Source organism: Lepus europaeus, chromosome 12 (genome assembly GCF_033115175.1).
Source record: "Lepus europaeus isolate LE1 chromosome 12, mLepTim1.pri, whole genome shotgun sequence".
NCBI lineage: Eukaryota > Metazoa > Chordata > Mammalia > Lagomorpha > Leporidae > Lepus > Lepus europaeus.
This window is the reverse complement of record NC_084838.1, coordinates 36,203,417-36,230,153: the sequence shown is the minus strand read 5'-3', so window position 1 is coordinate 36,230,153 and position 26,737 is coordinate 36,203,417. Positions and strand designations below refer to the sequence as shown.

Here is a 26,737-nt window from a genome sequence, read left to right as displayed (position 1 = left end):
AAACTCCTTGAGCAAATCCTTCCTCACTCTGGGCCTCGGTTTCCGCTGGAAGGGCAGAGTGGGGCGGGACTTACACACTGGGTGGCGTCAAAGCATCCTAGAGGCTGTAAGCATCTCTGGCCCTCGAGGGTCCCAGGGGGCTGAATCACAGTGCAGTCCATTAAGGCGAACCAAATCCTCCTGGATTGGGAGTGTGCCCCAGCCGTCCAGGCCCGCGCCTACATGCCTGTTTGTGTTTGCGGGAGAGAACATGGCAACAGGTGTGTGCTGTCTTCCCAGAGGGGCCCATTTCCAAGGACAATGTGTAAGGGTCCCAGTGTATCCAGAGCCTGGAGCCCAGGGGGCCAGCAGGGGCTGTGGCCTGCGAGCATCACTCGCCCCCCTCCCAGTCCTGCTGGGCCCTCCTCTGCTTCTGTGTTGGTCCTGCCTACTCCCGCCTGATTCTGCCTCCAGGCCCCACCTCAAACCCCCTTCATCTTCTCTCTCCACCCACTCGAGACGCACCTGCTGTAGGCATCTTCAAGCTCCCAGACCCCCAGCTGGTCCCACCCATCTCTCTGCAAGTGCTCCTGACACCTGTCAGCTCCCCTGATCCCTCGCCCTTCACTTTCACAAGTGTCAGAGGCAGGGGCACAGCCAGGCACCAGGAGAACGGAGGCCCTACCTCCCTGGGCCCTTGTCAGCCAAGTGCCTGCCCCTTGGGGGTGTCAGATCCCTTAGCAGTGTGAGGGTCGGGGATGGAGCCACTGAGCGCTGGGGTCGGGGAAGAACTTGAAGAACGTCCATCTTCGCCTGCTGACTCTCTCTCCCTCTCTCTCTCTCTTTCTCTCTCTTCCCCCCGCCCCGCCTCTCCCCACCTCCATCATAGAATGCTCTGCTGCCTGCGGGCCTGAGGCAGAAGGATCAGACCACCAAGGCACCCACGGGCCCCTTTAAAAGAGAGGAGCTCTTGGACCATTTGGAAAAGCAAGCAAAGGAGTTCAAGGACCGAGAGGACCTGGTCCCCTACACGGGGGAGAAACGAGGTACTGAACACTGTCGCTCGTCCATGTGTGTCCTTCCCCAGGGAGTGCCGATGGCAAGCCAGGCCCTGCATGGGGCCACCCTGAGCCCCCTGTCTGCCGCCCCCTGTCCAGCCACAGCCCGCACTCCCGGCCCCCAAAGCACCTGGGCGCGATGCCTCTTGGGTTAAGATGCTGGGTCGACCAAGGAAAGAGTCATCTCCATCCAGACTGGCAAAACTTTCCCCTAGACCCCTTTAAGTGGGTGGCCTGTTGTCTTTCATACAAACTGAGGCACTTTGGGGTGTGAGTGAGGAGACATCGGACCCCAGACCCACGCGAGGACAGTCCTGCACAGAGCAGGAGCAGGAGCCACAGTGCTCTCTGGCCCCCTCTGCTCTCTCCCCGGAGTTCCAGTCTCTGGTAGCTGCAGCACCCCTGTTCCTCTCTGTTCCAGCCTGAGGCTAGAATCTTCTAGAAGGTCCAAGGGCCTGTTCCATCCTCTAGGGCTTCCCATTGTCCTCCATCCCAGTCTTTCTGCCCCTGTATCTTCTCACCCTTACTCGCTGCCCTGCTACCCTACGGGCCTCTTCAACTTTCTAAGTTCTTCTCTACCCCAGGACCTTTGCACACATTCCCTATGACTGGACTGCTGGTCCTGCTGCCCTGCTGCACGCCGTCTTCCTGGCCAGCTCTTCCTCCCCTGTGAGAGGTGTCACGGTTTGAACCACAGGCTGATTGAACTTGAATCGGCAGTTGAAGCAGCACCTGGTGCCAAGTGAAGGCTGGGTGAATGTTAGATCTTACACTCTAAGGGATTCAACTGTCCCTGCTTGCCTTGCACGTAACACGGCCCTGCCCACTGTGATCAGAACACACAGCCCCCCCGGCCCTCTCCTCCACTGCTTTCCCTTCCAGGAGCCTGGGGAGTCCTTCACAGCCAATCCTGTTTGGTCAGCGCCCCCTTATTTCTCACTTGTCTCCCCAGCCTGGAAGCTCTCTGAGGTCAGGCCCCTTCTCGGTGGTTCCCACAGCACCCAGCCAGCCCAGGGCCTGGGTCGTGCTCAGTAGGGTAGAGACGAGACTTGCCGAGTGAATGAATGAACTCAGTAAAAGGTGAGCGTACCTCAAGGGCTCCTTCCTTAGAATACGAGCTCGGCCGTACAGGGACCGTTTCTGTCCTGCTCGTCCTTATGTCCCCAGAACTGGACAAATCGCTAGCATGGAGAAGGGACCTAATAAATATTTATCAGATGAAAGCATCCATTCTAATTAATTAATTGCATAATGAATGCATTGTTTCTTGTCTGTTTTTTTTTTTAAGATTTATTTATTTATTTGAGAGGTAGAGTTATAAACAGATGGAGAGACAGAGAGACAGGTCTTCCATCTGCTGGCTCACTCCCCAAATGGCCACAATGACCGTAGCTGGGCTGATCTGAAGCCAGGAGCCAGGAGCTTCTCCTAGGTTCCCCACTTGAGTGCAAGGGCCTAAGCACTTGGGCCATCATGCACTGCTTTCCCAGGCCATTAGCAGAGAGCTGGATCGGAAATGGAGCAGCTGGGACAGAACCAGCACCCATATGGGATGCCGGCGCTGCAGGCAGAAGCTTAGCCCACTACACCACAGCATCAGCCTCCTCTTGTTGGTCTCTTGTGTTCTCCCCACCCCCTAGAACATGAGCACAAGGAGCCAAGGCCATGTCCGTGGCTGTCACTGCTGTGTCCCTCCCTTTCCATCAGCACAGGACCCACACCGGTCACTGCTTAGTGCATCATAAAGTGACGCGGTGGGGATGACTATAAACTCTTCCAAATCCTGATAGTGGAGCTCATCCGGGTATTTTGAAAAACTGCAAGGAGGGTGCGGGATGCTCAAGGGACATCCAGATTGCAGAACATCCTGGGAAGGGAGGCTTGTGTGGTCTGGGGCAGCCTGGGGGGCTGCAGGAGAGAGGCCGGAAGCCACCAGGGGAGAGGGCTGCTCAGCCGTCAAAAGCTGTGTGCCCGGCTTGCCGTGTGGGTAGCAGAGTGCTCTCCAGCAAGGGCTCTGTGCCAGGAGGCTGGTTGTCTGTGGAGTTGACAGGACCTTAAAATACCCATAGCTCCACCTGCATACTCGAAAGATGGGGAAGTGGAAGCTGAGCTGGCGTCCCCTTCTTTGTACCCCCTGCACGCGCTTTCCGGGGGAGGAACTAGAGATGTGGGACATGGAAGGGCGTCTGGGCAGCACACAAGCCAGTCCCGGGATTCTCTATGGCGAGCTGGCCTGGCGGGAGCAGGGAGCGCTGTCTCCAGCTCGCTGAGATCCACTGCCATCACGGACGGCCAGGATCAGCGACAAGAATGTGTCCTGTCCCGTGCCCACAGCACAGCAAGCAGCAAGGGTCACTGCGCTCATTGCAGTGATGGCCATTGGAGTTCTTTTTTTTTTTTTTTTTTTATGTATTTTATGGGGCCGGTGCTGTGGCGTAGTGGGTGGAGCCACCACCTGCTGTGCTAGAATCCCATATGGGCGCCGGTTCGAGTCCCAGCTGCTCCACTCTCTGCTATGGCCTGGGAAGGCAGTGGAGGATGGCCCAAGTGCTTGGGCCTCTGCACCCACGTGGGCGACTCGGAGGAGGCTTCTGGCTCTTGGCTTCAGATTGGCGCAGCTCCAGCCATTGCAGCCAACTGGGGAGTGAACCAGTGGATGGAAGACCCCTCTCTCTCTCTCTCTCTCTCTCTCTCTCTCTCTCTGCCTCTCCTTCTCTCTGTGTAACTCTGACTTTCAAATAAATAATTAAATAATCAAAAAGATGTATTTTATTTACTTCAAAGGCAGAGTTACAGAGAGAGAGACACACAGACAGACAGAAAGACAGAGATCTTCCATCTGCTGGTTCACTCCCCAGATGGCTACCATGGCTGGGGCTGGGCCAGGCCAAATCCAGGCGCCTGGAACTCTATCCAGGTATCCCATGTGGGTGGCAGGCACCCAAGCACTTGGGCCATCTTCTGCTGCTTTCCCAGGCCATTAGCAGGGAGCAGGATTAGAACTGGAGCAGCCAGGACTAGAACCTGCACCCCAATGGGATGCCAGCACTGCAGGTGGCAGCTTTACCCACTACCCCACAGCGCCAGGTTTGTAAGGGTGGACTGAGTGGAGGTGTCTGTGAGAGGATAAGGCAGGAGAGCCCTGGCTGTGACGGGCAGCCCCAGGGCCGTTCCAGCCAGCCCTCACTGAACTGTAATCCCACAGTGTCCCCAGGGTGAGCTTGGGATGCGAAGCAGCAGCATCCCAGGCACCTTGGGGGGCCGTGCCGGCAGGCTGTGGTACAAGGCGAGGCCTTATTATTCAACCGGTAGGGAGGGGCAAGATTTAGAATGAAATCTGTCTGCTTGTGTGTGTGCGGGGGGGGGGGGGGGGGGGGTAGGGGAGCGGAATAGGAACAGGGTCTTAGTCAAGAAGTTTACTTTTCTCAGGCATTCTGGGGTTGCTAAAGTATACCCCTCTGAGTGAGCACCATGCTGGCCCACCGGACTACTGCTGCAGCCGCCAGTCTCCCTGACCACATTCCCACCCACGTCAGGCTCTTCTCCCGCAACAGACAAAGTGAGCAGGGCTCTGCTTTTAGAGTAAAATTCACATCACATAAAATTATGGGCAATTCAGTGGCACTTAGTGCATCCACTCTGTTGTGCAACCATTACCTCCATTTGCATCCCAAATGCCTCCATTGCTCCAAAATACAGCCCTGTACCCACTGAGGAGTTACTCCCCCAGTTACTCCATCTGCTGCTGCGGGTTTACTATTCTGGGCGCTTTCTCTATGCGAAATCATTTCATATGCGACTTTACGGGCCTGGCTGCTGTCCAGTAGCACTAAGCTTCCCAGCCTCCCCGCTGCCGTAGCAGGTGCGAGTGCTGCCTTCATTTTTACGGCTCAGTAGTATTCCAGTGTGTTTATCCATGTATCCACTGAGAGATGCTCTGGTTGGGCATCGAGATTAGCACTGCCCTGCACATCCCTGTACAGGTATCTGTTTGGATATCGAATTTCAGTTCTCTAGGGAATGTGCCTAGAAGTGAAATGGATAAATCATATGGTAATTCTATGTTTGATTTTTTTTTTTTTGAGAAGCTTCCAGACTTCTTTTCCATGGCAACTGTACTGTCTTGTGTTCCCAGCAGCAATATATAAAGGCTCTGAATTCACACATCCGTGCCAACGCCGGGCTTCCATTTTTGTTCTTCATCGTAGCCGTCCCCACGGGTGCGAAGTGTAGCTCCTGTCATTTTGGTTGGCCAGGGACATGAAGCACCTGCCCATGCACGTGTTGGCCACGTCTGTCCACTCTGGAGAAAAGTCTGCTCAGGTCCTTTCCCCTGTCTAAGATGGGTTGCTTGAGCTGTGAAACTTCTGTCTCCGTTCTGCACCCTGGACACCCTTGGGCCTCACCCAGTCCGAATTGCTTAGCAAAGGGCCACCCCCAGATACCATAGTGTATGAAGTCGGGAGTGAAGTTTCTGACACATGAGTTTTTAACACGTTTATTTATTTACTTATTGATTTTATTTATTTTTCATGTATTAGAAAAGCAGAGAGAAAGACATTGTTTCATTCCCCAAGCGATTGCAACAGCCAGAGCCGGGCCAGGTTGAAACCAGGAGCCAGGAGCTCAGTGCAGGCCTCTCCTGTGGGGGACAGGGGCCCAACCACTTGCCCGGGGTGGGCAGTAGCAGGAAGCCAGTTTGGAAGCAGAGCTGGGCTGAAACCCAGGACCTCTGATATGGGATGCAGGTGTACCCAGCAGTATGCAGACCTCTGGCCCACACACCTACCCCTACACACGGGAGCACACTGAAACCACAGCACTTCTGCAGTTTCTCACAAGTGCAATTCAGTCGTTCCTGCTGTTCTGTAAGCTTGGTATTTCACGCATCATTTCTCTTGGGCATTTTCCTTCTCGGTCTCCACCATCTTTTCTTTTTTTTAAGATTTATTTATTTGAAAGGCAGAGTTAGGGAGAGAGAAGGAGAAACAAAGATAGAGAACTTCCATCTACTGGTTCACTCCCCAAATGGCTGCAATGGCCAGGGCTGGACCAGGCCAAAGTCAGGAGCCAGGAGCTTCAGCCAGATCTCCTACATGGGTGCAGGGGCCCAAGGACTTGGACCATCTTCTGCTGCTTTCCCAGGCGCACCAGCAGGCTGATGAATCAGAAGAGGGGCAGCTGGGACTCAAACTGGTGCCCATAGACATTGCCGGCAATGCAGGCAGTAGCCTAACTGGAGGCGCCACAGTGCTGGCCCCTCGGCCATGTTTTCTGATAGAGGCTGAAACTCTATAGTGTGGAGAGATGCCCTTCATCCACAGTCCTGATTGGTGGCCACAATGACCATTGTGCACGCATCATTCAGTCGGGAGTCAAACACTTCAAAACACACACTCTCTCCTGAGTCAGACACCTTTTTGCTCCCCTTTAGCCTTCTAATAATCTGAATGTATTTTATTTGTTCTACTTAGAAATTTCTCTGTTGTGCCAGAGCCCTTGGTGGGGGATCCCAGGCCCTGGCAGTCCATTTTGCTCTTGTCTTTTTTTTTTTTTTTTCTACTTGTAGTTTGTTTAAAGTCATGAGCGATGCTTTCAGGTGAGTAGGCTGCTTTGACCAAGTCACAAAATGCTTTATTTATTTATTTATTTATTGACAGGCAGAGTTAGACAGTGAGAGAGAGAGAGACAGAGAGAAAGGTCTTCCTTCCATTGGTTCACCCCCCAAATGGCCTCTACGGCTGGCGCTGCACCAATCCAAAGCCAGGAACCAGGTGCCTCCCCTTGGTCTCCCACGTGAGTGCAGGGCCCAAGCACTTGGGCCATCCTCCACTGCCCTCCCAGGCCACAGCAGAGAGCTGGACTGGAAGAGGAGCAACTGGGACAGAATCCAGTGCGCCAACTGGGACTAGAACCCGGGGTGCCGGTGCCACAGGCAGAGGATTAGCCTAGTGAGCTGTGGCGCCGGCCACAAAATGCTTCTTTCCAGGTGGAAGGGCTGTTACGTTGGGGTCCCCAATTCCTCTTTGGAGAAGTTGGTCCCCAGGGTAGAAACCCCATGGAACTCTCCATGTGGACACATCATGGGTGCTACAGTGGTCTGCCCAGGCCTTCACCTGCTGCTGACCCAGCCCAGCCCCACAGTGTGTAACACCCCCGCCCCCCCTGTGTTTGCAGGCAAGGTCTGGGTCCCCAAGCAGAAGCCGATGGATCCTGTGCTGGAAACTGTGACCCTGGAGCCCGAGCTGGAGGAGGCCCTGGCAAATGCTTCTGATGCAGAACTCTGTGACATCGCAGGTACGAGCCATTCCGGAAGCTTCCTGAATCTTCCAGAAGGGTCCCCCCACCACCACCTGCAGGGAACCTTCTGTGGTTCCTTTCAAGATGAACACCATCGCTAGTTCTAAAAGGGATGAGAGGGGACCAAGAGTGTTAAAAATCTGTGATCAAAAACCTGAGACTGAGACCCTCCCCCCACACTCACACATATCCCCAGCCCAGAGAGTCATGGAGGCCACCTGGGAGGGGACAGTGTGGGCTCTTTCCCAGCTATTCACATCAACTCCTGCCCTCGGCACCTGCCCAGGAGACTATAAACCAGCACCTCCTGTTACGGAGGCTCACAGAGGGCCCAGGGCAACCTCATTGGATTGTGCACCTGTACCCTTGGCATGACTGGCCTGTGTTTGCATGACCCTCCCCATTTTCATGTGTGATTCCAAGGATGACCTGATACTGAGAGCCCTTTGTCACCACTAGTCCTGTCCCTGGAGCCCAGCACCCTATCCCTGTCCCCACTGAGGGCTAGGTGCCCCCTGGGTATGGCGCACCCTGTCCCCATGGTCATGGTGCTTGCCCTGTGATCAGGGGGCTACTCCGCCTCACCCTGGGGGATGGCAGCAGAAGGGGTGAGGTGGGAGGAGACTCGAGGCCAGTGGGAAGGGAGAGGAACGGCCAAGGTGGTGTGGCTGCGAGTGACGTGGAGAGGAGACCTCAGGAGGGTCAGCCCCAGAAGTGACGTGGCTGTTGGTGCGTAGTTGAAGGCAAGAGAGGAGAGGGCCCGAGTCCAGTGCTGACCTGGGTGGGGTAGAGGTGTGCCCGATGGTGTGGAGTTCTGCAAGGGGTCCCAGTCCAGGGTAGAGATGTGGCTTTGTTAGCATTGTCAAGGCTCCTGGTGGAGTGTGTGGAGGCTGGGGCAAGCGTTAAGTGCCAGGTGAGGCTGGAAGCTTTGTGGACACAAGTTGTGAAAATGGGCCAGAACCAGCATGGAGGCCGGGGAGCCACAAACGGGCTGTGAACAGGATGGGCAGGACCTGAGGCAAGAGCCGGGGAGGCAGAGTGAGGGCTCTGCGCTGGCCAAGCCACCCGCGCCTGGGCACTCGGCCACCCGCAGCCATCTGCTTCTCCTATGGGTTGTGAGTGACTCTGGTTGGTGTTCAGGGTGAGTCGGGGGATCTGGGGGTGGGCCACGGTGAACCAATGGGAAGACCGCGTTCTGTTCCAGGGGTAACTCTGGGTACAAGTCAAAGCCTGGGAGTGAACAGGAGAGCCAGCATGGGGACCCCGACCCAGACAGCCCCCTCCTCAGGAGGCAGAATGTGGGGAAGGACTAAGAGTTCGGAGTGTCAGCTCTTGGAGAGCGAGGCCGAGGGAGGCAGACAGCTTTGCCAAGTGCGGAGCAGCGAGGGTCCACGCACCCGGGCACGGAACTCCTAACTCGGGAGCGTGGCCGGCTCTGCAGCTGAACATGGGCTGGCCAGAGGCCTCCCCGGCCAGCTCAGATCCCACCTGGGCCCTCGTGCTTTGCTGAGGGGGTCCCTGCCTTCAGGTGAGTCTGTGCGGCCGGGAGCCGCAAGCCGCTGGCCCGGGAGCTGTTTGTATCCTGTGCCTTCTCCTCGGCCCACTCTCCATGACATCACCCCCTCGTTAAGCAGCTCAAGGGATTATCTGATGACTGCTCTCAGAACCACGGCCAGTTCTGGGGCCAGAGCAGAACCGCAGAGCTGTGCCGGGCGTCTCTACTGCCTTCTGGAAAGCCTGTCTCTGCGTGTTTGTTGGCGTGGCCGATCAGCATTATCTGTCCCTCATACCCCGCCTTTCCGATGGCTGGGCAGGAGACGGGCGCGGTGAGTCCACTCCAGTGCTAACTGGCTGCCCTTGGAGGCTGTCATCTCCTATTAGCCACGCAGGAAGTCGCAGTGCTTCTTGGGGACGAGGGGCTAAATGCGTCCCAGCCGCTGTGTGAGTTGCTTGCAATGCCTTGTTGCATTTTTTGGCCACGAGGATCCTGTGAAATCAGTTCTGTTATCACCCCTGTTTTATGGAGAGAGAGTAGGCATGGTGAGGTTAAAAGCCTGGACCAAGGGACTTGATCCCAGGCAGCTTCCACTCAGGGTTCAGTGGCAGGGTCACCCCCCCAGTACAGCAGGGGGAGGGGGCAGTGAACACAAAGGATGGGTGTGGGGGGGTGCACAGAAGTCAGCTGGGGACAGCGCAGGGCCACACTGGGAAAGATCTGGAAGCCCTGACAAAGAGATGCCTGGGACTAGGGAGTGCTGGGGAGGCAGAGGAAGGCAGGGGCTGGGCAGAGGCAGTGGGGCTCTGGGGGATGGCAGGTGTAGGCCCCAGATGAGGCCACGGCCTGAGGCAGAGCTGCAAGTTCGCCACCAGAGACACAGTGGAGGGGCCGGGCTGGAAGCAGCAGGGGCAGGGGATCTGGGCCGGGGAGGAGGCGGGCCTCTCCGAGCCACCTGCTTTGCAGGTGCATGCCTGGGAGGCCTGATGTCTGGCAGAGGTCAGAACCAGCAGGAGAGGGCCAGCAGGGTAGCCCACTGAGATAGGTGTGACACGGGTCAGGTACCTCATCCATGCACTCACCACTCTCTGAGTCAGCGTCCATTGTGGAACTCCCCCGTGGGAGAATCAGGCCCCATAGACTTCAACAGCGTCCCTGCAGCGTGAGGAGCAGGTGCAGACCTGACCCCTCCCAGTGCTGAGCTCTGGGCATTTGGCCTGGGGTTGTAACTGGGAGTGAACTGATACCACCCGTGCCCACCCAGGCATGTGATCCTGGCTTTGGTCTTTACAGACCTGAGAAAGGAGTGAGGTCAGGAGACCAACCCTTCAGATGGGGCCCCTGCGGGCCACCCACTCCCCAGGGCAGTGGGCAACCCCTAGCCCCGGTGGCCCTCAGACTGCCCTCCGGCCTCTGGTCGCGCTCATGTGCTCCTGCACTGGCCCTCCTCCCCTTCTGTAAGTGTCAGGCTTACTTATGCAAGAGCGGCTCAGCTGCCCCCGAGGCCTGGGCCGGAGTGGGTTTCTGCCACCTGTCCCTAGCATGTGGGAGAACAGCTTCCAGCCACGTGCCCAGAGCCGGCCCTTAGCAGCTGGCAGCCAGGGAAGCCGTGATGTGCACCGTTATCTCTGCATCCTGGGTGGAATTACGAATGGAGTGAACCCTGCCAAGGCAGAGAGAGCAACCAGAACTCAATGTTCCTTTCAGAGTTCAAAAATAGTCCTTTTTGCGTTTTGAGGAAGATCTAGACTTTTTTTTTTTTTTTTTTAAATCAAGTTTCCCAGTGCTAAATTCAGCCTTGCCGATATGTACAAAGAATGAAGCAGCAGGCGCTGAGGATACTGTTTTCTTCCATTGCTCACTCCTGCTGACGTAGAGTGAGCAAGACCAAGCAAGGGGGAGAGGCACGACTCCGTGCCCCGCGCCGGCCGGGCAATGGCGTCTGCAGAACCCCCGGGAGTGTGCGCAACAGTGGACGCGGAGGCCAGCCCCTCCCTCCCCCTCCTCCCTCTTCCCTCCTTCTCCTTCCCTTCATCCCCCTGCCTTCTCTGCCCCTCCCTCCCTCCCCTCTCTCTCTCCTCCACTCCCTCCCTCTTCTCCCCTCCGTCCTCCCTCCTTCCCTCCCTCCTCTCCTTCTCCCTCCTCCCCCCCTCCCCTCTTCCCTTCCTCCCCACTTCCTTCCTGGCGCCCTCATTTTCCCCTGCTGTAGGACAGTTTTACTCCTCCTAGGCGTGCTCTCTAGAGATTCTCCTATTACCTCCTAGAATCTAGCAGCCAGGAGGGCTCCACACACGGGGAGGTGGCCTGTGCAGGGCTGCTCAGGAAATTAGTGCCAAGACCTGGACTGACACCAGGTCTCCTCCTCTCAGTCCCTGGCAGATGCGTGTACCCTCCCTGTCTCTGCCCCCGACTCCAGGCCATCACAGGAAGTTGGCCTCCAGACAACAGCTACCCTCTCTGTCTTCCACCTCTCTATGCGCTCTAAGCAAGACCAGGCAGCCCTGGGAGGTTACGTCTTTCAAAGGAAACCTCTCCAAACCTTGTTTGCAAACCTGAAGACCCAGCAGCAGCCCAGCAGCGCCGTGAGCTGCTGTCTGGGAGGGGAGCCGGAAGCACCAGCTCCGGGGAGGACTCGCGATGCTCTGATTCACCTGCTGCTGACTCGGGCCTGGCTGCCCACGTAGATGCAGCCTAAATTAAAACGCTGAGAGCTGGGGAAAAGGCAGATGCTCCCTGCTCACCAGTTCTAGGTGATGAACAGGAGCTCTAATTTTAGCAGAGAAGACTCTCCGGCGCTGAGAAGCAGAAGGGACTTGGGGACATCTCTGCTGGTGCCTCTCGTCGCCTACTGAACATCAGAATCACCCAGGGAGATGGAAAAGGCCATCTTTCCAGGGATTCGGATGGGTTGGGCCAGGGTGGAGCTCGGTGTTGAGATTGTCTTAAAGCTCCCTGGAGAATCTGCAGGTGCAGCCATGGTGGAAGAACATGGGTCTAGGCCCACCCCCTCGTTGGACAGAGGAAGGGGAAGCCCAGGGGGAGACTGCCCCAGGTCACGATGGCGCAGAGGGTGTGGCAGGACTGGGTGTGGCAGGACCGGACCCGGACCCTGGGTCTCCTGCCTCTTCATGTATCTAAGGAAACGGCTTGGGTATTTCAAAAAATCCTTGCCAAATACCAGGGAATGCCAAAGGTTCCCGGAAAGGTGGAATTTAGAGATAGGTTCAGAGACTGGTGTTTGGGCTCGTGGTTGAGACGCCGCTGGGACTGTCTGTATCCTATATCAGAGTGCCTGGGCTTAGATACTGCCTCTGCTTCCCATTCTAGTTTCCTGATACTGTGCACCCTGGGAGGACTTAGGTGATGGCTCAAGTCCCTGGGTCCCTGCCACCCACATAAGAGACTCAGAATGAGTTCTGGGTTCTTTGGCTTTGGCCTGAGCCAGCCTCAGCTCTTGTGGGCATTTAGGGAGTGAGCCAAGGGAGGGGACAACTTTCTCTGTCTGTCTCACTGCCTTTCAAATAAATTATAAAGACAAGTTTGTTTTGGTGTGAAAAATTTTGGAAATCCACATGTAGTTTTTTCATAATACACATTTTCCATGAACATTTTGGATTTTTTAAAAAAGATTTATTTATTTATCTGAAAGGCAGAGTTACAGAGAGGCAGAGGCAGAGAAAGAGAGAGAGAAAGAGAGAGAGGTCTTCCATCTGCTGGTTCACTCCCCGAATGGCCACAACGGCCCGAGCTGCGCCAATCTGAAGCCAGGAGCCAGGAGCTTCTTCTGGGTCTCCCACATGGGTGCAGGGACCCAAGTACTTGGGCCATCTTCCACTGCTTTCCCAGGCCATAGCAGAGAGCTTGACTGGAAGTAGAGCAGCCAGGACTTGAACTGGTGCCCGTATAAGATGCCTGCACTACAGATGGTGGCTTTACCTGCTACACCACAGCACCAGCCCTGTAAGAGTCCTTGGCCGCCTAAGAACTCTAACAACAACAAAAAAAATGCAGGTGCCTGAGTCCCACCCCTGGGGATTTCTGTGTGATTCCCTTGGGGCAGGCCTGGGCATCAGGGGTTTCAAATGTTTACTGAGCAATCCCAGTGTACAACCAAGCTGATACACATCTTTCCCAAGTATCCTCCCGGGCCCGCAGTGCGCTCAGTGAATGGGGATGTTGTCGCTGTCCTTGTTGTTTGTGTTATCATTATTAATTATTTATTTGAGAGGCAAAGAGAGAAAAAGACAAAGAACTCCCATCTGCTGATTCACTCCCCAAACACCTGCAATAGCTGGGACTGGGCCAAGCCAGAGCCAGCAGCCATGAAGCCAATCCAAGTCTCCCCCAAGGGTGGCTGGGACCCAGCTCCTTGGGCCATCATTGCTGCCTCTCAGGGTCTAAGCTAGCAGGAAGCCAGAGTCAGAGCTGGGAGCAGGTATCGAATCCAGGCAGTCTGACGCGGGACACGAAGGGCTGAACTGGAATCTTAAGCCCTAGGCTGGACGCTTGCCCCACCTCGTTGCTGTTACCGGCACACCTGCAAATTCCCCTGCATCTGTCTACCTTGTTTTCCCCAGCCTCCTCCCTTGCTGCCACTCACTGAGCTCCAGGGTGTTCCCCCTGCCATCCCCTGTGCCTGGAATGTTCTCTGTCTTCTCTTGGCCGGCACACACTCGTCCTCCACCCCCACCCCACGGCCCTGAGCTGTCTCTTGATGACACTTGTCACACCCAGTGCTTGCAGCTTTCATGGTGGCACCTCTCTCCGCAGCCAGTGCCAGAGTAGAGACCAGAGACCCTGCCATTCTCATTCCCCCTCCCCCCGAGCTGGGCGCACATATAGATGCTCGGTGAATATGGAACAGATGAGTGTGGCCGAGGACGGGAGTGATGGGGTCACACTGGTGTCTCCAGAAGACCTTTCTGGCTGTGTTGCGCTAACTGTCAAGAGAGAGGGGGTAGGAAGAGCCCAAGGCCATGAACACAGTGAGCACCTGGCTGTGACAACGCAGGTGCTCCTGGGTTAGGCTCCGATGAAGCCATCATAAAGTAAAAGTGTGCACACGGCACAGCAAAGCTTCTGACCCTCACAGCTCAGCAGCACAGGACGCTCGCGGTATTGGCTGCTCACTCTCACGACCACATGGCTGGTGGGGGGCCGTGGCTCACAGCTGCTCCCAGTATCAAGAGAGGCTGTTGTACTGCACAGTGCGAGCCCAGGAAAGAGCAAAATCTCGCCCAAATGAAGTGAGGTTTCTGCTAAATGCGAATCACTTATGCACTGTCATAAAGTCGAACAGGTTGCAGATTGAACCATCAAAAATCAGAGCTTGTGTGTACAGCTGAGAAATTGAGGGCCTCAACCAAGATAGAGGAGCTGGGGTGGGGGTTGGAGCAGACCTGAGCCATGGCAGGAGGTGGGAGGCTGCCCTGTGGCCGAGGGACAGGCAGGGTGACGAGATAGAAGGGGACTCCAAGGGAGAGACTCCCACTGGCAAAGGTGTGCCCTAGTCTTGGCTGAGTTCTTGGGTTGGGCTGGCCACACCAGGGGGACCTCAGGGCAGAGCTGGGATGGGGATCTAAGAGTCATTTAGACAGCAGTGCGAGTGAAAATAAAACCACGCTTTAAAGTCTTCGTGGAAAGTGTTTCCTTGCCATTTCCGTGAGGAACGTCCCTGAGGGGTGGCGCGCGGGCCCCCGGCAGCCCTGTGTGCCTGGGAGAGAAGAGTCACGGCCTTCCCTTGTCCCCGCAGCCATCCTGGGCATGCACACGCTCATGAGCAACCAGCAGTACTACCAGGCCCTGGGCAGCAGCTCCATCGTGAACAAGGAGGGACTCAACAGTGAGTACGCGCCCCTCACCGCCCGCTCCCAGAGAGCCCCTCGCCGGAGAGGGGCACCCAGAATGTTTGCGTGGTCAGATCCGCCCATGTGTTCCCCTGAGTCTCCTGGGATTTATGCCTCAGTTTCCAAGTCCCTCTGCATCCCACTATCGTATAAACAGCCCGCTACATTTGTTCTGAAGCTCTTCGAAGCGTATTTCTCATATGCAGCTTCTCTGGTGTCCGTGCTGGTGTGCGCTGTGGGGCGGGCTCAAGCGTGCGTTGTCAGGTGGATTCCCACTGTCCCCTCGCCACTCTGAGTGGCCTTGATCCTTTCACCCTGTCATCAGTGTCCCCACACCCACATGGGTCTGTTTCTAGGCGCTTCCTCTGGCCCGTGCGTCCCTTGGTCCTTTCCCGTGCCAATACTGCATTGTCTTGTGCCACTGCATTGTCCCAGACTTGTGCCTTGGCCCCAAAGGGAAATGAGGAATGTTCCCTCCCCTCTGGAAGAGGCCCACATTCCTTTCCCACGCACGCTTCTTCCCGTGCCTACGAGAGCCTGTGGAGATAACGCGTGCAGGTTCCGCGGAACAGGCCAGGACCCCAGCTTCGGGACCCAGTTCTCACAGCCGTGGAGAGCAGGGTCCCTGGGGAGCCCGGGCTGCTCAGCTCCCCTGCAAGGCTTCCCCCAGGTGTCGCTGGTTCCCCTGCAATGCAGCCTGCACCTGTCCCCCGAGCTCAGCCCACGCTTCCTTTCATAGCATCCTGAGTGGAGAGAAAGGGACCCAGCCCCTTGTTCCTGGGAGCCATCTCCCTTTGTTGTCTCTCTAGGTGTGATTAAACCCACACAGTACAAGCCTGTGCCTGACGAAGAACCAAATTCCACAGATGTAGAGGAAACACTGGAGCGGATAAAGAACAACGACCCTAAACTTGAAGAGGTCAACCTCAATAACATCCGGGTAAAGCCCCTGAATCTCACTTCACTTGTGTGTGTGTCAGGGCAGGAGGGGCCGTGACCCCCAGGGCTCGGATGCGAAAGGTCCAGGCTGAACGGAAGCCACGGGGTCCTGTTTGGATGCTGGGTCCCTCCAAATCAGGAAGGGGGCAAACCTTTCGAGACAGGAGCGCCTAAGAGGCGTGGGCAGCACCAGCACTCACAGTCCCAGTTTCTGTCTGAGGACAACATCAGACCCAGAGTGTACACCACAGGCCAGCCCAGATTCTCTCTGGAAACCGGCCATTGTTTTTCAAAACACTGAGAGATTCGCCAAGATAAAGCCGTGAGTCAGACACACGGCGGCACGGGATCTGCAGGCTGCAAAAGCCCAAGGGCCCACTAGACTCCGGCGGGTCCTCCCCAGGACCATCACTGACGCTGGGTCAGGGTCAGACAGCCTCATTTTATAGCCACAGAGGGGGTCACGGATTCCACCAATGGCCCAAGAAACACCCAAGCTGTCTGCCCGTATCTCTGTGGCCATTTCTCCATGGGACCGCCAGGCAGAGGAGGGATGGGTGGACAGACAGTCCCACGCTGCCCAGACAGCTGCCTGTGCACCTGCTCAGCCCAGAGGCCGGCAGAACTAGCCCTGGGAGGGAGTGGGGCTGAGACCAAAGCTAGCCCCTCACTTCCTACTCCTCTTTCTTTTCTTCTCCACTTTCTTTCAAGCGGCTGCCAGCCCCCTCCCCCTCCCGCCCCCGGCACCATCAGATTGGAAACCTGTGCTCTAGTGTCCTCCACCACCTGGCCACCAGGCTCTGCTCCCACGGGAGCTCGGGTGACACTCTGAAATGAGAGAGCGGCTGACACGTAGCCAGCTTCTCTCTCAGGTGCCTCAGCTGGCCGCCGTGTGCCCAGCAGGAGACACTGGCACCATTCAGAATCAAGGTACCGAGCAGCACAGGGCGTGGGACCTCACCACCAGGCTTCCGCCCAGGGCTCAGCCCCCTCCGGGCCTCAGCTTCCCCTCTCCTGAGGCGGTTGGATCAGATCAGTGGTTTTCACCCGCAGAGACCAAGATTCACAGCATGCTGGTCCGGGGCAGCCCCAGGCGTCAGCGCTTTGTAGAATTTCCCCCAGGAGCCTCTGATGTGCAGCCAGAGCCAGGCCCTCTAGGGTTAGCATCTCTTTGAGGGCATCTTTTGCAGCCCCCCACCTCTGCTTTCCAGAAACAGAGCCAGAGAGGGGAAGAGATGTCCCCAGAGTCATCCAGAAACATCAATGACCACTGGGGCAGGGGCCAGACCCCACCTCCACCAGCCCCCATCCCAAGCCCTCCGCACGACACTGCTGAGGTCTCCAGTCCTTGATTTCTGCCTTGTTATCCAGCTTCCGCGTGCACACACAGAGCCCCGGGTGCCTTCTGAAGTCTCCAGAGGGGCTTGGTTCCCAATCAGTTTACCAGAAAGTTCTCCCCCGATCTCAGCTATCTGAGACAAAGCCGTTCAGTTTTTCTGGCTGGAGACTTGCTGGGAATCAGACTCCCCATGTGAGAGTCACCGCCCCTGAGCCCGCCCCAGCCTGGCCCCGGGAAGGGGCTGCTGGTCACTCTCTGCTGCTCCTCTCTCTGCAGAATATCCCCATTCCCACCCTCAAGGCGTACGCAGAAGCCCTGAAAGACAACTCGCACGTGAAGAAGTTCAGCATCGTGGGGACACGGAGCAACGACCCCGTGGCCTTTGTACGTACTGCTCCTTTTTGGCGTTTGAGGCGGGGCTAAGACATAGAAGCCATGAAGCTTCTGGCCCCAGAACTGGTCAGACCCCACTGAGAATGTGTCCTGGGGGGTGTGTATGGTGCAAGGACTGGACCAGGAGGCGGGAGGGGACATGGACACGTGGACGAGACAGCCATTGCCTGGGCCCCTGCCACGCCTCCTCCCAGCCAGCCTTGGTCTCGGCAGTGCAGGTCTCCCCACTTTGCACAGAAAAGATTAGGGTTCAGAGAGGTCCCGAGTCACACAGCAAGTGAGAGGTGGGCCTGGGTCTCAGACGTAGTCATGTGACCCCCAAAGCCGGGTCTGTGTCCACGAGGCACTGCCCCTCCCGGGGCCTCGATGTCTCCTACTCTGGAATCAGTCAATAGAAAGAGATCAGTAGGACCCAATGACTCACTGTATTTGCGTCTTACCCACGTCTCAAAAGAAAATGGCAATCAAGTTAAGTTGTATTTACTGCAAAGTAGCCATCAATTCTTTTTTTACTGCCAAACATTTAACACATACGCACTGAGCGCCTCCAAGCACCCAGCAGAGATGCAAACACGGCTGTGTCCAGTCTCAGCTCCCACGTTCAGGAGCAAACAGGCCCGTGTGGCTGTGCCCACGACTGAAGGAGGACAGCACAGGGGTCTTCCTGCCCCCTAGAGCAGGAATCAGCCTACCAGGGCTGGCAGTTCACCACTCAGTGGCAATCGGGCCTTTTCTGTCTTTGCAAATGGACAGGACAATTTTCCTGCCATATTTTTGAAATGATAAAAATAGCTCCCAGCATCCCGTCATTGCTGCCGGTGGGGAACCTCTGGGTGGGTGAGCTCTGACCTCAGTAGCCCTCCAGTGGATCCTGAGTTTGCCCATGGTGACACAGGTGGCAAAGCCACTGGCCCTCTATTCCACCAGGTCATGGGCCAGAATCCAAGCACACCCATGCAGGGCTCAGCTCAGTGCTTTGAGTGTATCTAGGGCGTGGACCCTGTGCCAGACCAACAGCTGATGTCAGCCCGTTCATAGGAGTATTCCCATTGTCCAGTACTGAGACGCTGCTGGGCCAGAAGCTGCCAGAGCCCGCTGCCTGCCCTGGCTCTTGTCCCGTGCCCCACCCCCTCCTCTTTCCCTCCAGCACAAAAAGAGTTAAGCAGACCGGCCTGGCCCTGCTGTCTCCTGGCTGATAAAGACTTTGGTGGTTAGGGCAGGCTCTCCTGGGGCACGCAGAGGGGACACAGACAGTGTGGGTCCACCCAGGGGGGCTGTCATGGGAAGTTCCAGGGGGAGCGGTGACTCCCACACGGAAGGCTCCCTGGGAGCTGAGCAAGCAGGGACGATGGGCAGGCGCTCCTGGCCCCGAGTGTCACTTCACACAGCAGGGCCCGCCGGTCACAATGTCCCGGGCCTGAGCCACCGGTGTCCTCTTTCCTCCATGACGCACCGTTTCCACCAGCTGCTAATTACCTCATTTCCTTCAGAGGCTCCGACCGTCATCCACACCCCTGGCCGAGTCCCTCCGAAACGTGCTGGGGGCCACCTGAGCTCTGCTCCCCCCGCCGGCCCTGGTCACTCGCCCAGTGGGGTGGTTTCCTAGGCTTGCCGGTGCCCAGATGGACAGACGGTGTCTCTGTGCCCTTGTAACAGAGCAGTAGAAGAGACAAGTGCGGCATATAGAGGGGAGCTGGAGACCCCACGGCTCACTCAATGAACAAGGGCCTCTTATGTGCTGAGCAGCCTGGGGTAAATGAGGTCCATTTTCAGCCCATCCCGAGGGTGTGGTCCAATGGCACCGATAACAGCAGAGTAGAGGTGTGCACATCCCGCGAGGGAAGTACAGTAAAATGTAGCACTGGTTCCCAAGAGCAGGCCACAGCTGGCGCGGGAGGTCAGCAGAAGCCCCTGGGAGAGAGGCACTGAGAACGGCTTGAAGGAAAGGCAGTGTTGAAAGGGTGAGCGAGATAGAAAGGCAAGGGATGGAAGGAGCCGAAGCCCTGGGTATTCATGGGAACTGCACATGGCGCCAGCGATGGGGGTGGCAGGAGCTGATGCCAGACAGGGCGGAGCGCCAGGCCCAGGCCCTGGAAGCTTTGGGTACAGACTGAGCAACGGCGAATGCTCCGGCCGGGGTTCGGCGGCCGTGGCAGGGAGGAGTGGAGGAGGAGACTCGGGGACAGTTGCAGTCGGTAAAGACGGTGGGGAGATGGTTCCACCTGCTGCCCTCGGCTTGTGAAGTTCCACCCCCACGAGGGGCTCCGGCCTCGCTCCGGGGGAACTCACGGGCACCCCTGCTTTGCTCAAGGCTCTTGCCGAGATGCTCAAGGTGAACAAGGTGCTCAAGACGCTCAACGTGGAATCCAACTTCATTTCTGGAGCGGGGATCCTGCGCCTGGTGGAAGCCCTGCCCCACAACACTTCTCTGGTGGAGCTGAAGATCGACAACCAGGTGAGATGGGCCGGAGCCGCCACGTGCCAATCCACACTTGCCCGCACGCTGCCCCCGGGAGCGGCCAGGCCCAGGCTCGAGGGGTCTGCACAGTGGCTCAGTCCACACGGCTGGGCTCTCCGCCAGCGGGCCACGAGCCCCTCCCCCTTCCTTTCGATCGCTTCCCACTCCACAGGGCTTTGGAGTCTCCTCGCCTTGAGGGTTCCGATGGGGGCCGATCCTCGCTCGTTTTCAGCCTCTCAGAGTGACTGTCACACCTGTGGCTGAGCCATGTATCCGCAGGCAGCTCCTTCGGTTCTGACTTTGCAGGAGGAGGGGACTCGGAGCGCTGTGTGGGGAATGCTATTGGGGATGTCACGTGACTTGAGGGATTCCTGGGGGCCAGCCTCTGAGCGACACACCTGGCATCTGTCGTCTCTGATCTTCACAACAGCCTGTAGGCTGAGGGTATCGCGGGTCTCCGTCCGGAGAACGCGGCTCAGGCAGCTAAAGAGAAGCAGGGCCATAGAGCGGTACCTAGGAAACAAGATTTGCATCCGGGTCTCTCTCACTGCAATGGTCACGCTCCTCCCACCCCGGCACGTTGCTTCTAGCAGTGCGACGCTTCCCACTTGATGGATCAGGAGCTCTGTTTTTTCCATTCGAAAGCTTTGCTGAATGGTTGAGTGTATGCATAGGAAAGACACTGGGAGGAGGCATCACACGCGTGTCAGTAGTGGTTCTCCTGGATACATGGCTGTCAGGACTTCAAATGTTTTCATTGTAAAATACAGTGCACCTGTGGAAAAGTGCGTCTGTGTCACCGACCCTCAGGGGACCTTCCCCGTCCCTTTGCCATCACAGCCCTCTCACACCTGCTCGCAAGCTGCTCCCTTCTCACTTGTAAGCCCTCAAGAAGTCTCCCCGCCACCCTCTTCCCAGCCTGGGGAACCTCCCCTTCCCCCCGGAGGCAGTGGAAGCGTCTCACCTCCCATCGGTGTCTGTAGGAGCTCATTGCGTGCCTCTTCCCCACACCCCTTCTGCATTTGCACGGTGGCACCTTGAAGTCACCCGTGGCAGGGGGAGCATTCATATGGTGGCACCGGCAGCCGGTTACGTCTGGGGCCTTCTCCTGATCTTTAGGAGCCAGCATCCTACGGCCTTCCCGCATCAGCCTGCGGCAGCTCCTCCAAGCCCCTGCACAGAGCTCCTCCTCCGTGTTCCCCCGGCTCCTTGGCTTCCCCGTGAGCATCTCAGAACCCAGTGGTATGTCTGAGTCCTCTCCAGATCCCAGAGCCCAGCCCAGGACCCCACTCAGGGTGGCCCTGAATGGTTGTGCGTGTTGTGCCTTGCACATGGAGGTCCCACAATCCACTATCCGAGCTGTCTGGGGCTGCGTTACCCCAGAGAGGGCACTGTTGTGAGTCACGAGCTGTCATGAGCTCGCTGCATCGGACGCCTTGCCTCTCTCACATGCCGCTGATCCTGCCGCTGCATCCCAGCCCTCTCTGCCCCCTCTCTCGGCCATTGCTGACTCTGCTCAGTGGGAGACAAGAGGGGCAGAGCAGATGGAACAAAGGCATGCAGCGGGCTTGGCAGTGGCTCCGGATCAGGCCTGGGGATGGGCTCCTCACGTGACTCCAGGCCCTGCCAGGCAGGCTGTCGGGGCCTACCCCAAGTCAGCTGAATCCTGACTCCCAGGGCAGAGTGTGGGCCAAAGGCCAGGAGCCTGGGCCTCAGGTCACTGTGGTGGCAGGTGACGGCAAGCTGCCCCCCACAGAGCCAATGCTGACCACGGCCCTGGCCCCGGCTCCAGAATATTCGCTTCCCTGGGCCTCAGCTTCCTCACTTGTAAAGTAGCTAATAAGAAACTCTTTAGAAAATAAAGATTTGCTTGTTCAGTTGAAAGGCAGAGTGACATCTGAGGATTCAGTCCCCAAATGGCCACAATGGTTGGGGCAGGGCCAGGCTGAAGCCAGGAGCCTGGAACTCCATCCAGGTCTCCCACCTGGGTGGCAGCGAGAGAAAATGCCCAGCCCAGTCCTCCTTTTACAAGTGGGGAAATTGAGGCTCAGAGATGGGTGGGGCTTGTCTGAGGTCAGAGGTCAGGTCCGTGGCAGAGCTGGCTCCGCTTCCAATGAACAGGGGTGACCCTGTGAGCCCTCAGAGAGGGGACACCTCTGGGTGCCTGTCCTGACCCGTCCCACCTGGTCCCATGCAAATGTGACTGCCCTCCTTGGTTCATTACCCACACCCCCCACAGAGCTGGCCCCCAGCAGGAAGACCCTTCCCCAGGACAGAGGGTCCCCCTCCCTGTGAAGAAATGAGGCCAGAGAACTCCCCACCCCAGGTGTAGACGTGTACGGGTGGGGAGGAGGCGGGCCACGGTGCCCACGGCTCACCCCGGAATCTGACGTGGGCCTTGTGCTGAGTATCTTGATGAGACGCTAAAGGCAGGGGCGGTGTGGCTCGTTTTTCCAGATGGGATGATTTGGGACGGACTATTTTGACTTAGCGCCATCTGTGCGTGTGCCGCTTCTCCATAACCCGGTCACAGATGAGCCCACAGCGCAGGGACTGAGCCAGCCTCCAGGCTCGCCTTCAGATAACAACAGCACGGTCAGCTCACGGCTCCTGGGGCAGGAAGTCGGCAGCAGGGGACCCGAGGCACACAGCCAGCACCCAGCCAGCCAGCCTCCAGGGCGGCTCCCTCACCTGCTGCTGCCCGAGCATTCTCTCAGAATGGCAATGAATTTCCCCCAAAATGGATGAGCCCAGGCTGTACCTTCTGGCACACCCTGTGTGAGTTGGGGGGAGAATCGGGCTGCACCTGTGAACGGAGCACCACCAGTGAAGGGTGCCTCCCCATAGTAAGGCTCATCTGCAGCATTTGGTGTCACGGCAGCTGGATCAGAAAGACCCACCTTTTTTTCTTTTTAGGGTTTTATTTATTTTATTTGAAGGAGTAATAAACGAGAGAGAGAGACAGACAGACGGACAGACATATCCATTGGTTCACTTCCAAAATGGCCTCAATGGCCAGAGCTGGTCCAGGCCAGAGCCAGGAATTCCATCCTGGCCTCCCACCTGGGTGGCAGGGGATCGAGCACTTGGGCCATCATCCTTTGCTTTCCCAGACATACCAGCAGGGAGCTGCATCAGAAGTAGAGCAGCCAGGAGGCCTGTGCTGTGGTATAGCTGGTTAAGCAGCAGCCTGAGATGCCGGCATCCTGTATGGGCACCGGTTGGTGTCCCGGCTGCTCTACTTCTGATCCAACTCCCTGCTAATGGCCTGGGGAGAGCAGTGGAAGATGACCCGAATGTTTAGGCCCCTGCCACCCATGTAGGAGACCTGGAAGAAGCTCTTGGCTTTGGCCTGGCCCAGCCCTCACTGTTGTGGCCATCTGGGAAGTGAAACAGTGGATGGAGGATCTCTCTCTCTCTCTCTCTCTCTCTCTCTCTCTCTCTGTCTCTCTAACTCTGACCTTCAAATAAAAAATAAAATAAAATCGTAAAAAAGAAGTGGAGCACCAAGGACTCTAACCGGTGCTCCATTCTGGAGTGTTGGCGTTGTAAGTGGAGGTTTAATCCACTGAGCCACAGCACTCAGCTCCGGAAAGACCTTTCTAACCAGCCCAGCTCCCCAAGCGTGGAGCAGGGTTCCGCAGGGCACAGCACTCCAGCAGCTGGAAGATGAAGGATTTTAATATCAGCTAGGGTGTGGGAGACTGGAATGGGACAAGTATTCTCGCCTGGTCCCAGGTGTCTGTGTCAGCAGGGCAGCAAAGAAAGGGCCAGAATTACCCTATCAAATGCCGGAGGGCCGTTCAGAAAGCTCATGTGCATTATGGAAAAACTGCCTGGGTTTAGGAACTTTTCTGTACCAACTGAGCTTATCTTTTAATTCCATTTTCCATGAATTTCTTGAAGCAAGCTTCTTTTCATTTATTTATTTTATTTGAAAGGCAGAGAGAGAGAGAGAGAGAGAGATCCATCTCCCATCTGCTAGTTCACTCCCTAAGCGCCCCCCAACAGCCTGGGTAGGGCCAGGGCTGAGCCGGGAGCTGGGAGCTGAGTCCAGGTCTCCCACAGGAGTGGCAGGAGCGTACCGGCTGGAGCCATCCGCTCTGCTCGAAGGGCCTGCGTCAGCAGGGAGCTGGAATCAAGAGCAGAACCTGGACCGGAACCCAGGCGCTCCAATATAGGACCGGGGGTCCCAATCAAGCCCTTAATTGCTGTGCCTAATGCCCACCCTGCAGTGGGTCTCTCGATCAAGGCCCGCGGCACCTCTGGCCAACAGGTCCCGGAGCCACTGGTTCCAGCTCACAGCCCACAACCCCTGAGGCGCTGATGGCTTATTTTGTTAAAGACCACATCTGGTCATTTTCTCATCAGATGGATAATCCTCAGGCACAGCAAAGATGCGAGGACACAAGAGCTGTCCCCACTGCCCAGGGACCTGCCAAGGCTGCTGTCCTTTTGGTGGGGAAGGCACAACTTTAATTTAAAACCTGCCCATCTTGCAACCCAGCAATCCCACGTCTGTGTGGCCTACAGAATACTCCCTCCCTCTCTCTCCCGCAAAGTCCCCAGCTGCATTGCTGTGTCGGGGAAGTGTGGAAGCGACCTGAACCACCGTCTGCACCCAGGGCACCCCGGAAGTAAAGGAAGGAGGTGGTTCTCTGTGTGCGGAGAGAGAGAGGGCCACACAGCATGAATGGCAGAGGGACTCACAGAGCAATGACCTCTGCTATTCCTGTTACATATGAGGGTGCTTCCAGAGGTTCATAGAAAAATGGAATTAAACGTATGAGGTTAGGGGCAGGCATTTGGCCTCACAGGGAAGTCGCTGTGTAAGATGCCTGCATCCCATGGTGGAGGAGTGGAGTTTAATTGCTAGCTCTGGCTCCTGACTCGAGCTCCCTACGAATGCGGATTCTTCCTGGGAGGTAGTGATAATGGTTCCTGTAGCTGGGTCCCTGCCGCTCACATGGGAACCCAGCATCAGCCCAGTCCAGCCCTAGCTATTGTACACATTTGGGGAGGGAACAAGTGGACAGGAGTTTCTCTCTCTCTCTCTCTAGTTTGGTCTCACTATTTGTCAAATAAATAATTTTAGAAGTGTAAGTTTATTTTGGTGCCAAAACCTTTATCCTAATATGTGGGAAACACATACTATTAAAAAAAAGCATGGATTTCAGAATAACTTTTGTATCAGAATAAACTCAATTCCCCCCCCCCCCATTTTTCCATGCGCTTTCTGAAGTCCTTTGTCATCATGGCCCTGGTGGCGGGGGTGGGCTGGGGATAAAGGACGGGACCAGAGACTCCTCCGTGTCGCTCAGTTTGCTGCAGTGCTGATAACAAGACCTATTAGCGTACGGTGATTCTGAAGCCTCAGACAGATCTGAGCTGGGCAAGCCTTCTTCCCCCACCACCCTCTCCCTCGCTCTGCTGCCCAGAGACTGCGTGGCCGGTCCTGCCGTGTCCCGCCCCCTGCTCTCTGTCAAGGTCGCCCTCCTGATTTTTTGTGTCATTCAGAGCAAACTGTTCCTAGGCAAAGGCCTCATCCAGAGGCCTGGAAGGGAACTGGCCACTTTTCTGTTTTTCCATTCCTGATTCCTGACAACGTCTAGGGAGATTATTTTTTTTTTTTTAGATTTATTTATTTATTTGAAAGGCAGAGTTGCAGACAGAGGGAGAGACAGAGAGAAAGGTCTTCCATCTGCTGGTTTACTCCCCAAATGGCTGCAATGGCCAGAGCTGGGCAGATCGGAAGCCAGGAGCCAGGAGCTTCTTCCAGGTCTCCCATGCGGGTGCAGGGGCCCAAGCGCTTGGGCCATCTTCCACTGCTTTCCCAGGCCATTAGCAGGGAGCTGATTGGAAGTGGTGCAGCCAGGACTAGAACAGGTACCCATATCAGATGCTGGCACCATAAGCAGAGGCTTAACCTACTAGACCACAGTGCCAGCCCCTAGGGGATCTTTAGAAGAGGTGGTCTGCTCTCTCTTACATACCTCCAAGGTCAGGCAGATTATCACTCTCTTACAGGAAGTTCTTTCAGCACATGGACACTTAAAAAAAATATTTATTTGAATTTGAAAGGCAGAATTACAGAGAGAGGTAGAAACAGAGTGAGAGAGGTCTTCATCTGCTGGCTCATTCCTCAAATGGCCACAATGTCCGGGGCTGGGCCAGGCTGAAGCCAGGAGCCAGGAGCTTTTTCTGGGTCTCCCACGTGGGTGGTGCAGGGGCCCAAGCACTTAGGGCATCTTCCGCTGCTTTCCTAGGTGTATTAGCAGGGAACTGCATCAGAACTGGAGCAGCTGGGATTCAAACTGGCGTCCCTTATGGGATGCCAGTGCAGCGGGCTGGGGCTTTAACCCGCTGCACCACAGCGCCGGCCCCAGCGCATAGGCACTTCTAATGGTCAGATCACATCCTTGTACGTGAGGCCAAGCCCCATCCACCTGTAGATTCCCTGTCAGTCCCACTCCCACCTTCAGTGTTCTCAGAGGCACTCAGGTGGGAGTGGAACAGGCAGAGACGCTGGAGCAAGCTGCCTGCGTCTGCACCTGACCACTATTGCGATTTGGGGAGGATTTCTTAGAACCTGCTGGCCTGTTCCGTGAGAATTACGGCAATGGTGCATCTTCTGGAGGTTTCTAATGAGAAAACGAGTTTGCTTTCATCAGGTGCTTTGACCCAGGCATCACTGACTAGCCACTGCCTTTTCTCTCTCGTCCGCGAGATGAACACATCCTGTCAGTCTAGGCCCTGCAGACTGAGAAGGAAGAAGAAGAAGCGTCTTTGATAGCTCAACAATTTATGTCAAGACGGACTCCACAGACATTTTCTAATTCACTCCTTAATATAAAAAAGGAATGGTTTGGGTTCAAGGTTAACATTCTAGGGAACTGGCCACGATTACGCACTGGAATCCCATGCCCTCTC

General features: G+C 56.4%; 1 protein-coding gene across 1 annotated transcript in view; it reads left to right on the top strand.

Moving 5' to 3' along the window:
* The window catches only part of TMOD1 (tropomodulin 1), an 81,165-nt gene that overhangs the window by 38,310 nt on the left and 16,118 nt on the right, over positions 1–26,737 (top strand). Inside the window, exons 3-8 of the mRNA XM_062207906.1 lie at positions 869–1,025; positions 7,215–7,334; positions 14,585–14,674; positions 15,488–15,618; positions 17,233–17,340; positions 19,661–19,804. Coding sequence (XP_062063890.1) covers positions 869–1,025; positions 7,215–7,334; positions 14,585–14,674; positions 15,488–15,618; positions 17,233–17,340; positions 19,661–19,804 — 750 coding nt within the window. The remainder of the gene's footprint in view (positions 1–868; positions 1,026–7,214; positions 7,335–14,584; positions 14,675–15,487; positions 15,619–17,232; positions 17,341–19,660; positions 19,805–26,737) is intronic.